The 14,156-nt window shown below is 36.3% G+C and overlaps 2 protein-coding genes across 2 annotated transcripts in view; both read right to left on the bottom strand.

Moving 5' to 3' along the window:
- LOC118748232 (cytochrome P450 307a1) overlaps nucleotides 1-14,156 on the bottom strand; it is a 111,941-nt gene that overhangs the window by 62,031 nt on the left and 35,754 nt on the right. The gene's annotated exons all lie outside the window — the stretch shown is intronic.
- On the bottom strand, nucleotides 10,811-11,893 carry LOC118748264 (zinc finger BED domain-containing protein DAYSLEEPER-like). The gene is made up of 2 exons (XM_036482641.1): nucleotides 11,566-11,893; nucleotides 10,811-11,148 (listed from the first exon to the last, which is right to left on the bottom strand). The coding sequence occupies exons 1-2, from the start codon at nucleotides 11,796-11,798 to the stop codon at nucleotides 10,935-10,937; spliced, it is 447 nt and encodes a 148-aa protein (XP_036338534.1). The 5' UTR covers nucleotides 11,799-11,893; the 3' UTR covers nucleotides 10,811-10,934.

Below are 14,156 nucleotides of genomic sequence, written 5' to 3'. Positions count from 1 at the left end.
TATAACTTCGGAACCATAAGTCACACGAACTTGAAATTTGGTATGCATACATACAATGGTGGGTGCTTATAGGAGGGTATATATAATCGAGTTTGTAAAAGGGGGCGTGGCATATCCCATAGGCGTGGAATTTTTTATCAGCTATATCTACGGAACCACAAGTCACACGAACTTGAAATTTGGTATGCAGACATACCAATGGTAGGTGCTAATAGGAGGGTATATATAAGCGAGTTTGTAAAAGGGGGCGTGGCACATCCATAGGCGCGGAATTTTTTATCAGCTATAACTTCGGAACCATAAGTCACACGAACTTGAAGTTTGGTATGCAGACATATCAATGGTAGGTGCTTATAGCAAGGTATATATAAACGAGTTTGTACAAGGGGGCGTGGCACATCCCATAGGGGTGGAATTTTTTATCAGCTATATCTACGGAACCATAAGTCACACGAACTTGAAATTTGGTATGCAGACATACCAATGGTAGGTGCTTATAGGAGGGTATATATAAACGAGTTTGTAAAAGGGCGCGTGGCACATGCCGTAGGCGCGGTATTTTTTATCAGCTATAACTTCGGAACCATAAGTCACACGAGCTTTAAATTTGGTATGCAGACATTCCAATGGTAGGTTCTTATAGTAGGGTATATATAAACGAGTTTGTAAAAGGGGCGTGGCACATCCCGTAGGCGTGGAATTTTGTATCAGCTATAAATTGGGAACCATAAGTCATATGAACTTGAAATTTGGTATTCATACATAGGTATCTAAATATGGGAGGTGTCCAGAGTAAAGTATATATAAATGAGTTTGTTAAAGGGTGATATACGTATATATATTTATATATTAGATAACTCAGATATTTAAAACTGTGTGTTTTTTTTTAAACCTTACAGTCTTTAAATTATTTTGAAATGGAAAGATTAAATCGTTTTTTAATCTCGCGATGCTGTTAAACGAAAAGGTTCGTTCATAATGAATAAAACTCCTCCCGAATTAAGCATTCCATTAGAAAAGTGCAGCTAAATAAAACAGCAAATCGAATAGGCAGCTAAACGGAACGTACCGTAGTGGAATAATTTTAATTTAGAAATTTGATCGTTGCCTTAATCCATCTAATGTTAATAATGGAACAAAATTTGTAGTACAAGTGATAATCAATATATTTTAGTTATAGCACGATAAATCCAAAAGAATGGCTCCTAAGGATGCCTTAATGTAAACAAAGAAAATAGTTTGTCTCCTTTAAATTATGCTGAACTGAATATTTGTATTACTGTTTTATATTTTGATTTGTTTACCCCGAACGAAGTCGGGTGCTCTGCTAGTATTACATATCAGTTATACATTTAGCAACTTTATTACCGTCAGAACATCACTAAATGACTCAACAGCTACATTCTTGTTATACACAGATCAGAAATAAGTATTTTTAAAATAACCGCAGAAGATACTTTGGAAATAAATAAAAGCCAGACCTACAATTTAAATGGCATAGGAGAAGGTAGTTTTAAAACTCTGAGTTTGATTACAGCTACTCTATTCATAAATAACGTAGAACTTTAGCATGATTTCCAAATAGTAGATGAAATATTACCAATGCCCTGCGATGGAGTAATAGACTTCGATTTCGGAAAACAATTCAATTGCGTATTTTACTACCAATATTGTGGTTCGAGTTGGTTCATAATACGACCATATTCAATTAAAGGTCAATAAGAAGTCTCATCTGCACGTGCTTTCACTACCAGCGAAGGCACAAGTTATTAGGAAAAATCAGTATCTAGAAAATGGTGTGATTTTTGCAAACATTGAGCGGAAGAAATCCACGTGTTAGTATAAAAAATACAACATATAAAAAGATTTTTCTTCAGCAGAATATCAAAACAGAAAAGTTGATGACTAATACGGGGCCAACATAGCTAAAATTAATAACCACAAAGGACGGAAAAATATAACCTTATGTACATAAGTTAGTAAAACACTGCCCACTTCATCGTAGAGAAAAACTCTAACAATTACGTTCGGATTACACTAACATATTCGCATTGGAAACTGATGCATGTTCATGGGCGTAGCCAGATAACTTCCAAATTTTTGCCTAGATATTCAAAAATAGTACCACTAAATGCTTGCTTGATAATTCGTCTTTAGGTATGTGTCTTTTCTAAGCGTACAGCGAAAGTTTTGTATCACAGAACCAATCTGAGATTATTGATGAAACTATAGACCGGTTGGGTCAACAGCCAAGACGTTTACTTCTTAAGTGTGACAAAACAAAATCATGTAATATATTTAGCATAAATGAATATACCAGCATAAAAACTCTGTATACTCAAAATGTTCAATACGTCCTCATATTTATACATACCTAAGTATATAATTTAAGAGAAGATATTTCTCTGCAAAGCAATGATTATAAATTATTAGTTTACCTTACAAAATTGCGGAGGAATATTACAGAGTATACGGAAAAAAGTTTATTTTTTTACATTTTTTATTTTGAATAACGTCTGGTCCGGCTATTTTGTTTACCATACAGGTATGTAGAGCTATGAATTTAAAAAATACATCAGGGTTTAGTTGAGATATTCGCTTTTGACCACTATGGTTTGTACATTTCCCAGTACTGCAAAGCTTTTGACCGCCATTCAACTGGGAGTGGCCCGCGTGCGCTGGGTTTGGGTCCCGCCACGTTAAAACCCTGCCCAATGAAAAAAAAAAAACACATGCCACGGATGATACCCCCTTCTTTTGATGACGATCACGGCAAACATATGAAGGACTATGACTTTAGGGTATGCACTTGGAATATCCGAAACCTTAATCGGGATGGTGCCTCTGCCCGGCTGGTTGATGTCCTAGGGAAAATAAAAGCTGACATCACCGCCATCCACGAAATGCGCAATGGACGGGGCGAGGAAGGTAACCGTGGAGCCTGCGACGTTTACTACAGTTGCCACGTAAAGGAGTGCAATTCGGTGTTGGATTTGTTGTGGGAGAGAGATCGGCGTTCACTCTAGTGGGCGAAAGTCTAGCCACAATCCGCATCAAAGCGAGATTCTTCAACATCTCATTCAAATGTTCCAATGCCCCGATGGAAGAGAGGGACGAGGCATCCAAGGCTCTCTTAGCTTAGAGCATACATATTAGCTGAGGGTGATCGACTTCGCCGGGGCCCGAAACTTGGCTGTTTGTATTACTGGGTTCTAGCATAAAAAGATCCATCAAGCTACATGGATGTCTCCACATCGAAAAACGGGAAACCAAATCGAGCATGTTGTGATAGACGGAAGGCATGCTTCCATGTTTTAGATGTACATACGTACACTCCGAGGGCCAAACATCAACTCGCACCACTATATTGATGCATCCAACATACGACCTAACCTCGGAGCAGCAAAAAAATGTGTGTGTAACACCGTACACATGATAGAAGTTAAAAAAGGTGTGAGTATCAGGTACCTATTCATGAAATTGGATGTATAAACATATGTTTATGGTTCGGCAAACCATTAGGCGATTGAGTTACACACATAGGTTGGTTAGAAATCAAACAATAATTGCATTTCATCTTATAATTTTTCTGATATACATATAATTTATTTATTCATTTTCCGGTAACACCACCTTATATGAATTCGCGCATCTAGCATCCATAGGACCGGGTTGTAATGGAAGTAATTGTATGTTTAACAAATAAATGAAAATGTTTATAATGTGTAATAGATCCTTACGAATTCGCCATTACCAAGGCCCTAAGCAACGTACCCACTTTTGTTTGCAGAATGCATTTATTTAAGTTGAAAGACGACAAATTCCTTTGTCCGACATTTTTTCTTACTCGCTTTCTATCTTCCAAGGCGAATTCATATATTCTTATCACGAATTCATATATTCATGTGGTAGCATGTAGAGTATAAAAACCATATATGTAATACTACTATATTGGCAATAAGAGCTAGTACCGTCCGAAAACACTACAGTACAGATATATCAATAAACACGTACGAAAGAAAAGGAACACATACGTTTATAAATAAACATGTACACGACACATTTACAAAACCGGCACTCAAGTACACAATACATTGACAAAAACAGTACTAGACTGTCTCACTTTGATTTCGGAATGCTTACACATTGAGATGGTAGCTTACTATCAATATAGAAGTATTACATATATGATAAAAACATAAAATTACCTTATAAATTAAAAGCATAAGTATCACATGTATGCGTACTCCAATTCACGAAATCATTTCATCGATCTGAGTAAAAACTAAGTGCATAACTTCTATTTCGCGTTAATTGAAATCATTAAATGGTGTTCATTCATTCAGTTTCTACTCAAACGCATGAAATGATTTCATGAATTGGCCTACGCATAATGGTAGTAAATGACAGAATGAATTACAACAAACATATCCTTCTGACATAATGCAAGCCGAAAACGTTGATTCAAATCAATCCGCAATCAAGTTGGACGTTTTGCCCACAAACATTGCAATTTTGTGAGCAGTCTCATTGTAAAATCTCATTTTTACAATTTCATAGTTTCGGCTTACATTTATAAAATTCCACGAAAGCACGTACCTATTTCGGCTGAGTTATCCATTTTCGGTTATTTAGTGTACAAAATAAACGCAAATTAAATGAGTTTGTACAACATGGCCATTAATGTAGCGATAAGTGGTACAACTTGCCAGAAATTCCAAATTTTTTTATCTTTCAGACAACCAAGACATAAATTCATTCAACAGGCCCACAAACGGTGCAATCTAGAGCAAAACAACACCAAGTTGAACTAACGGCCGCTACGTTTATGGCTTTCTTTAAGAAATATCGGGCGAAAATTTCAACTGCTCCTGTAACACTACCTTATATAAGTTGGCCTTGCTATCATCCTCACATATGTTCATCAGAGTATACCAACGAAGAACGAGTTTATACAAGGAGATAGCAAGAGCACAAAACTATAGAAAATTACACGCGCAATGACAAACATGAACAAATGTACAACAAACACATAATTTTTGACAATCAGTACAGTTCGCATTTATATCAACGAGCAGCTTATTAGATTTGTTTTCGTTTGTACTACATATGTATGTGCATATATACATGTACACAAACATATGTACATACACAAACATATCGTTGTTTAAAGTACAAATCCGCGTATCGTCATTCTGCAAAACCGCGTAACTGACATTGGCTGCCAAAAAATTGGATTTGCTCACACAAGCTCTTAGCTTAATCCTTATCCTTTCGTCCTGAAATATACTAGCCAGAAATGCGATTGCTTTATAAAAAAGAGAACCATTTTGAAATAGGTGTTTTTACGCTCTAGAAAATATTTTCTACAACTTCACATACGCGGTTTTGCATTTTGTTGATACGCGGTTTTGCACTTTAAACGACATATGTACATACATGACAATATTGCTGTCCGAGAACGATGGAATACAAGATTGCGCATTCCCGCAGAGTGACATTTGTGTAACGGGTAAACAAAGAATATGGCGAAGAACAATTTTTCAAGCCATCTTTGAATATAGCAAATTAAGCACAACGTTAACAAAAAATATACAACCACTCTTGAAATGTGTTCAAAAGAATAGGTCTTATTAATTATCTGTTTAGATTTTTTGTGTTTGTATTGCAGGTGCCGAAAAAGTGATAATATCTTGTCGCAGCGCATGTTTTCCTGCAGAAAGTGGTCGATGCTTGCTTACCTCCGATTTCAATTTGTAATTTGTGGTATTTCTACGTTTTCAATTTAACATGTCGTGTTTAAAAGTGGTCCGTAAAGTGCTTCATGCATATTACGCTGGTGTCTAAATTGTATGGCGTCTCCTGCCGGCAGAACTCTACCCCCTTTCTGGCCAAGGCGTCGTCGCGGGGAAACAAAAAAAAATGCATTTGGGGGCTTTACCCCTACGGCTGCTGCAATTCAACACACGACACGACATTTTTATAAAGTTTTTGTTACAAATAAAACGTTATTTACTTCAGAACGCACGAATTACCTCGATTTTTCACTTGAAAGTATACAATACGTTTGTAATACGTTTGCACTTGTTTCTAAACAAAAAGTTTGTTTACGTATTGCCATAAATGTCAAAGTCGGCAAAACCAAAGTAGCGGTTTCGGGAATGCGCCACCTTCAGTTCATTTCACCATGATTGCTGTCCATAAGTACACATGTTCATATGCCCATCAGTACATCAACGAAGCCCGTTTGCTTCATCATAAATATATCCATACAAACATATGTACATATGTACGAATGGATGTAGTTACGCGAAGCACGCTTGCATCATATATTGCTTGGTAGCGGCAGAGCTGAAATGCGCAATGAGTTCGTTCATACATACATATATATGTATGTGTATACATACATGCGTGCATTCAAACGTGCATATATACATATGTAGGTACTCGTACCCGTCATGCGTCGCTTAATTTCTTTTTTCCGCTTCCCTATACTACCTATATCTTCCTTCTCACTCATGTAACGTTTTCAGTTTTAAAAATTTCACTCTCCATTTTTGCGATACCGCCACCTAAGAAGTTTCACTTCAAAAACAAATTGCGAAAAATTAATGGTAAGCCTTAGCGACTTAAAATTGCAGTGATCGGACTTCTACCACATTGAGGTAGATCTGCCACTTTTTTGAGCATCTACCACACAAGGTCTGAAATCTACCACTTATTCGCGTTTTTGAGTAGTTTTATTTTTGCTCGATTTAATTTTCTTAATTTTAAGAGCAAAAACTGTCCAACAGTAAATACTAACAACAGGCAGAGTGGGAGTATAAAATAAACCGTAAAATAGTAAATTTTCTCATTATTCAATTTTTCGACAGGAAACATGGTTTCATTGTGTTAAATTGCAAAACTTATGATTTATAAAAAAGAATTAATAGCGAAAATGTTAAAAAACGGCGATTTTTGTGTAAGTACTAGAAGATTTCAGTGAATCTAAAGTTTCTAAAGCGTTGTTTACTTTTACTTAAGAATTGTCAAAATCGGCAAATCCCAAGTAGCGGTTTCTGGAACGTGCCACCCTTGTTCGCTTCATCGTGATGTGAAAAAAAGAAAAGTTGGCTGCACTCGGCAAGGTTGCAGAAATCTTTCAAAATATGTTCGAAAAATATCTTGATATGGAAGGAATTGCCAAAACTCAACGGAATTTTTAGCAACTTCAATCTTACACTTTATTATACTAAAATTAATTTTTTTAGATTCTAATTAAAATGATTGCAATTTAGGTGAAACCTTCCAGAATATTTTTAATTTTTGTACTAAGTTCGATCTAAAACCTGAGATTTACCACATTTAATTGAAATCTACCACATTTTTTTCCATGTTCTACCACACAAATTTTGTTTCAAGTCCGATCACTGGTGGGGGGTAACAAGTAATTCTCAGCAATGCTTGAACTACAAATACTCTTATTCTAAAATTCTCTACCCCTTACCACTGGTGGGCGGAAGTAGAGTCTTATAAAATAAGGGGTTAGTACTTTCAATATTAAAAGTTTTACCCCTTACCGCTGGTGGAGGGGTAGTAAAACTTGAATAAAGAAGAATAGAGAGTGTTAAATGCTTTACCCCTTACCGCTTGTGGGGGGAAGTAAAGCATACAAAATAAAATAAAGAAGAAAGAGAGTTTTATTTGAGAGTCTTTACGATTCTGATCTGTTTATTAAATATTTTCCTTTTATATACAAATTCTAACTCTATTTTCCTTAACTAATTGTAAATACATATGTACGTGTGTGTGTGTATGTACATGTTATCATAATTTTAATTTTAATGCTTGCATTTGCGTCGGCTATATGTATGCATGCAAGTAATATCAATGCATGTATGGGTGTATGCATTTGTACGCGCGAACATTAGATTAAAAGATATCAACGCATTGATATCTTCTGTCGGTGGTGTACAAAATATTGACAGTGAAATGTGTTACAATTTATGGGTTTTTGTTAATTTCTCATGTTAATGTATTTTACTTATCTTCTATTCTAAAGTGGACTGCATTTTCTGTGTGTCAATAAGTATTATTGCACGTATTTTTTATGTTCAGTTTTATTACCCTGGCAGATGTATGTATGTATGCATACATGTTCAAAGATGTTTAAACATATTGCCGAGGGCAAAAAAGTTATTATTTATGTACTGTATACATATTTTTTAAAAGTTCTTGCTATATTTAATGTTATTACTCAGGCAGATATGTATCCATGTTCAAAGACATTTGAACATGCTGCCAAGGGCTAAAAAGTGTTAATGTTTTTTCAAATTAATATTTATTTTTTACCTTCAAAATATTTATTTTAAATTTGTTGTGGTCAGGAAATCCAATCCAATTTACCCCAGGAGTTCCTGTACCTTCGAAGTGTTAATTTCTTCCTCTTACGCCAAATTTCAGGAAACTCGCCTTGCATTTTTGGCTGTCTATGATGTTTATCCCACATTTTGCCAAAAGGGGGGCTTGCCGGGGGCCTAGGAGTTTGCCATTTAACTGTATCAATGGTGTTATTACCCGTTTTGTGATCGATATTTTGTATCTCATCATTACCGGTACCTCTGCGATGACTACGCGTTGAACTGGTACCAGAATGTTTGATACTAGACTTTGTATCAGGTTTGCTGGTCTCTGATTTATTTAAATGTGCTGCTGTTTTGGAAGTACATTTTTCTGAATGCTGCTCAACGTTGCCTAGATTTTGAATTTCCTTGTCTGGAGATTTATTCAGTACATTTGTTCCAGTAGATTGAGTGTTGTGTGCTCGTATATTACATCCACCGTTAAGCACAGGGTCAGTGATTTCATTAGAATTTGCATCGACCTCGTGGACTTCCTCGCCTTCTTCATCATCATCGATTTCGCTTTCATCGCCATAATCTTCTCCTGCATTATCTTCTGTCGCATCTTCATACAAGCTCTGCAGGCAAATATCTACTTCCTGCATTAGTTTGATGTGATAACTGCTTTCTGCGTACTGCTGCTTCAAACATGTGTTTTCTTGTTGTGACGTTTTTTCGGCAGCGACCATCACTACTTTGTCCAACATTTTGCCAAAATGTGGACTTGCCGGGGGAAAAAGAATTCTTGCATGGCATCTTTATACATTTTCACCGTGTCAGCTACTTTGACACTTTTGGCGCACGATGCACTAACTTCTGGCAAGACCCATTCTTCCTTGGCATCTGCGTCTATTTTATTATTAGAAGTGCAAACTGTCCCCTCTGCGTTTTTGTTACTATTTTCTTGGGCATATTTCTTAATTATTAGCATTTCGCTCTCGCAAGCAAAACGCTTAGGATAGTATTCGAAAAAAAAGCTTCAATTATGTCAAACTTGAGCTTGTTATATGTGTTGTAGAGTTCATTGAGAGAATCATAAACCTTTCCAAGGATTTCCAGAAACACTCCCGGTTCTTCCTCGGCAATTTCTTCTCTGGCCCATTTTGTTGGTTTCCAAAATCGAGCTATTTGTGACAAAATCTTTCTTTCAACTTATTGGCTTTTCCAGCTTCTCCAGATTCTGCCTTTTTTTTCATTAAATAGTTTAATCAATTGTATATGGTTTTTTCTTCTCCAAAAGAGCCGTTGGAGGTAATTGGTTTGGTTGCCTTGTTGGCCTTGCTGTGCCTCGACTCACAGCCGATGTTTGCTCTTTTAGATTACAATAAATCGATTATGCGGAAAGTTTCATGCTGCAACGACTTACAAATCGGATATGCCTATACAATTGATAGGGCTTCTTTAATTTAATTGTACCTATACAATCTATAGGGTTTTTTATTGTGCCTATAAAAATTCAGGGCTTTTGTGTTATGCCTGTACAAATACAGGACTTTGTTTGTGCCTATAAAATTTATAGGGCTTTTTTTATTTTGCCTATATAATTACTGGGCTTTTTTTATTTTGCCTGTACAATCACAGGGCTTTCTTTTTTTTTTGTTTTGTCTGTACAATTACACAGCTTTTTTTGTTTTGCCTATATAACTTATAGGGCTTTTTGTGTTTGTTGTGCCTGTACAATTACAGCGTTTTTTTTGTTCTGCCTATAAAATCATAGGGCTTTTTTAGTATTGCGTCAAGACACTTGCTTTGACGGCTTATATACAAGTGTGGACCAAATGTCTTTTGCCTATACAATTGATAGGGCTTTATTTATTGTGCCTGTACAAATACAGGGCTTTGTTTTGACTATATAATCTATGGGGCTTTTTTTTATTGTGCCTGTACAATTACAGGGCTTTTTTGAGCCTATTAAATCATAGAGCTTTGTTTAGTAATGCGTCAAGTCTCTTGCTGTGACGGCTTACATACATTTATGGACTAAACTGTCCTTGTGCCTATAAATTTATAGGGCTTTTTATTATTATTTTAGGTGCGGGAAATCTGTTCCCGTCTTACCTTGCCGCTTGAGCTAATTTTTTTGTTTTTTGTTTTAAGGCTCGTATGGACCAAATGTTCGGCCCTTTTTATTGTCGCTTTCGATTGACCAAAATGTATTGCTAATACAATTTATTGGGCTTTATATATTGTGCCTGTACAATTACAGGGCTTTTTTAGTTTGCCTATATAATTTATAGGGCTTTTTTGTTTTGCCTATGTAGCTTATAGGGCTTCTTTAGTACTGCGTCAAGTCTCTTGCTGTGACGGCTTACATACATTTATGGACTAAACTGTCCTTGTGCCTAAATATACATTTATAGGCTAGGTGATTCTGCTTCATGCATGTAATTCTGCAATTCTTCGAATCGGTTATATCCTGATTGTTGTCTTGGGTTTTTTGTTCCAAAAAACAGAAAATTTAGTGCGGACTCCTCGGTCGTTGGTGTTGATTGTTCTTCTTCTCTGATATTTTCACATTCCAATATACTTACATACATGCCAACAGCTTCTCTAACACAATGGATCAAGAATTTCAGCTAGTAGCACGCATGTGGGTTCGAAATTGGCCGTAGAAGTTTTATTTAAAAACCGATCTTGAAGCTCTCGAACCGCCGTCTCTTTAAAATTTTTAATTAAGACGGAATCTGTAGGCTTTCCTTTTAAGAAATTTTCTTTAAGACGGTATATAATTGGCCGCACCATTGAAAGTGTCACTCTTGATGCTGAAGACATTAGTGTTGTTGTGACACCGAATGCTTCTAAAACTACTAAAAGGTCGGGTATCGTGTCCCATTCTACTTCTGTTAAGTGCAAACTGCTACTTCCTGAGGATGTAGAATCTGAAAGAACGGCACAAACAGTTCTTCGTTTTTCTGCTAGCCGTTTTAACATTTTAAATGTAGAATTCCACCGTGTAATGCAACACTGCTCTAGCTGATGTCCTGGAAGTTCGAATTCTTTTTGTTTTTTCAGCAAAGCAGAAGTCTCCAATGCGGAATGACGGAAATGACTTACAATTTTAGTTGCTCTTTGTATAATAAACTTGGCATATTCTAAAGCAGAGTTTACTGCGAGTTGAAGAGTATGAGCGAAACATGGCACACTTTCTCCAAGGCGATGAGAATCCTTCACTGAAGCCGTTACATTTCGAGCATTGTCATGTACAGTCGCTATGACTTTTCCGTCCATGTTCCACCGACTGACGCAGTCCTCAACAGCTTTTCTTAGATTTTCTGAAGTGTGTCTTTGGGGATGATCAAATGTTTCTAAAACATACGAACGTAACTCCCAGTTGTCATCAATAAAGTGGGTAGTTATTGTTATATACGATACGACTGCTGTTGATGTCCATGCGTCTGTGGTTAAGGCGAACATGTCTGCGGTTTTTAATATATTTGCAAGAGATGCGGCTGCGACAATATACAACTTTTTAATGTGACCTGTAATGGCCTTTCTCCCTGGTGGATTGTAGCCTGGTAGTGCGATCATTTTGTAAAGAGCCTGTTAATCACCTTTACCGTTTGCGGTTTTTGTGATTTAGTACCCACAAGCTTTGTGTTATCGCAGGACCAACTTGTTCCTGCTTCAAAATTTGTAGAATCTACATCGGTAATATTCCAATATACTTCGGGAAGCTCCCCACTGCTGTTACATTCTCTGCTTGAAAATATTTAATATACATGCATAATATAATTCATTTAAACATTTGATGTAAGTATATTACATTTCTGACCTTTCTTTCTTCAAAGCGATGTTATGCACACGAGTGATATGCTAAATCAAGGAACTTCTAGTTCTACTTAAGCCATTTGTTGCATCTTCGACACTTTGCCCACTCCCGGTCGGCTATCACATCAAAATAGTTTTTTATTTTATAATTTTTGATGCTTGGCTTTTTTTATATTTTTTTTACAAACTTTATGTAGACAAATGAACAAAATGAACAGTTTTTTGAATAATAATTTTTTCGTTTTGAGTAATCATAATTTTTATTAATCGAATAATTGAGCAATTGTTTATTCAACTCGAATAATCAAATAAACGCACAGCCCTAGTATTTTACTTATCTTCTTTTCTAAAGTGGACTGAATTTTCTGTGTGTCAATAAGTATTATTGTACTTATTTTTTTATGTTCAGTTTTATTACCCTGGCAGATGTATGTATGTATGAATACATATTCTAAGATGTTTGAACACCTATACTTAGGCTCAAATTAAGGTTTGAACTTTCGACTACAGTTCCTGAAAATACCATCCCTGCAACTTGACTTGATGGTCATTTATAGTCATTTATTGCACAGCAAAACCTGATTTTGTGCGAAGTTTGAGTACCCCACCGCAATTAAACAAAAGGTGATGGAACCCTATCAATTCAGGAGTAAAGTCCTCTCTCGACGTACGAAAACCGCGCTCTATAAATCACTCATCATGCCCGTGCTGGTATACGGCGCAGAAGCATGGACAAAGACAAGACGCAAGATTTTGCGGAAGATTTACGGGCCTTTACGCGTTGGTGACGGCGAGTACCGCAGACGATGGAACGATGAGCTGTATGAGCTTTATAACGATATGGACATAGTGCAGCGAATTAAAATACAGCGGCTCCGCTGGCCTGGTCATGTCGTTCGAATGGACACCGACGCTCCAGCTCTGAAAGTATTCAACTCGGAACCCGCTGGTGGTAGCAGAGGAAGAGGGAGGCCCCCACTGCGATGGAAAGATCAGGTGGAGAAGGACTTGGCTTCACTTGGCGTTTCCAATTGGCGTCAGTTGGCACAGAGGAGAAACGACTGGCGTGCTTTGCTGAACTCGGCCAAAATCGTTTAGGCGGTTACAGCGCCAAAAAAGAAGCAGAAGTTGGGGCTCTATACTTAGGCTCAAATTTAGGCTTGAACTTTCGACTACGGTTCCTGAAAATACCATCCCTGCCCCTTGACCCTACACTGAAAATAAAATTTCATAAAAGTGCTACGAAAATCTTTCGTAGTGTTAGTTTTTGTACAATGTATAATACGAACACACTTTTCATAACGAAACAAGATTTTACGAACCATACGTAAATATAACGAAAGGACTTTCGTAAGGCATTTTTTCAGTACAATTTACGAAATCTTACGTTTATTTTACGAAACACATTCGTAAAGCATTGCACAAATCTCTGTACGAATAATTTTGTATATTGTAGGAAGGCATTCGTAATATTTACGTATGGTTTTAGATTTACGAATTCTACAATTCTGTATTCGTACAATTTAGTTAATACTTTCGTATAAAGTACTAATGCGGAAACATGTTTTCTAAATTCGTACAATATACGAATATTTTCGTACAATATACTCAATTATGGGCAGTTTAATATTTCATCATATTTTTTGTATCGCGTGTCATTGCGGAATTAATTGTTGGTTGCTGTGAAACGTATAATATAATTTTAAACGTTTTAAAAATGGATGCTGGATAAAAAAAACAATACAAAATTAAATATTAATGCTGTGGATATACTATGCTTTTAAGCATACAATGTTTTTAACATCATTTAACATTTAATTTATAGTCGTCAAGTAAACAAACATCGATGAAGCTGCGGATCTGTCAAGTGCCTCTACATAAAAATATTACAATGTTTAAGAAAGTATTGTACTTATTTTTTTATGTTCAGTTTTATTACCCTGGCAGGTGTATGTATGTATGAATACATGTCCTAAGATGTTTGAACACCTATACTTAGGCTCA

The sequence above is a fragment of the Rhagoletis pomonella genome, unplaced genomic scaffold (genome assembly GCF_013731165.1).
Source record: "Rhagoletis pomonella isolate Grant_MI unplaced genomic scaffold, Rhpom_1.0 Rhpom_scaffold_00001, whole genome shotgun sequence".
NCBI lineage: Eukaryota > Metazoa > Arthropoda > Insecta > Diptera > Tephritidae > Rhagoletis > Rhagoletis pomonella.
This window is presented reverse-complemented; position numbering and strand designations above follow the sequence as displayed.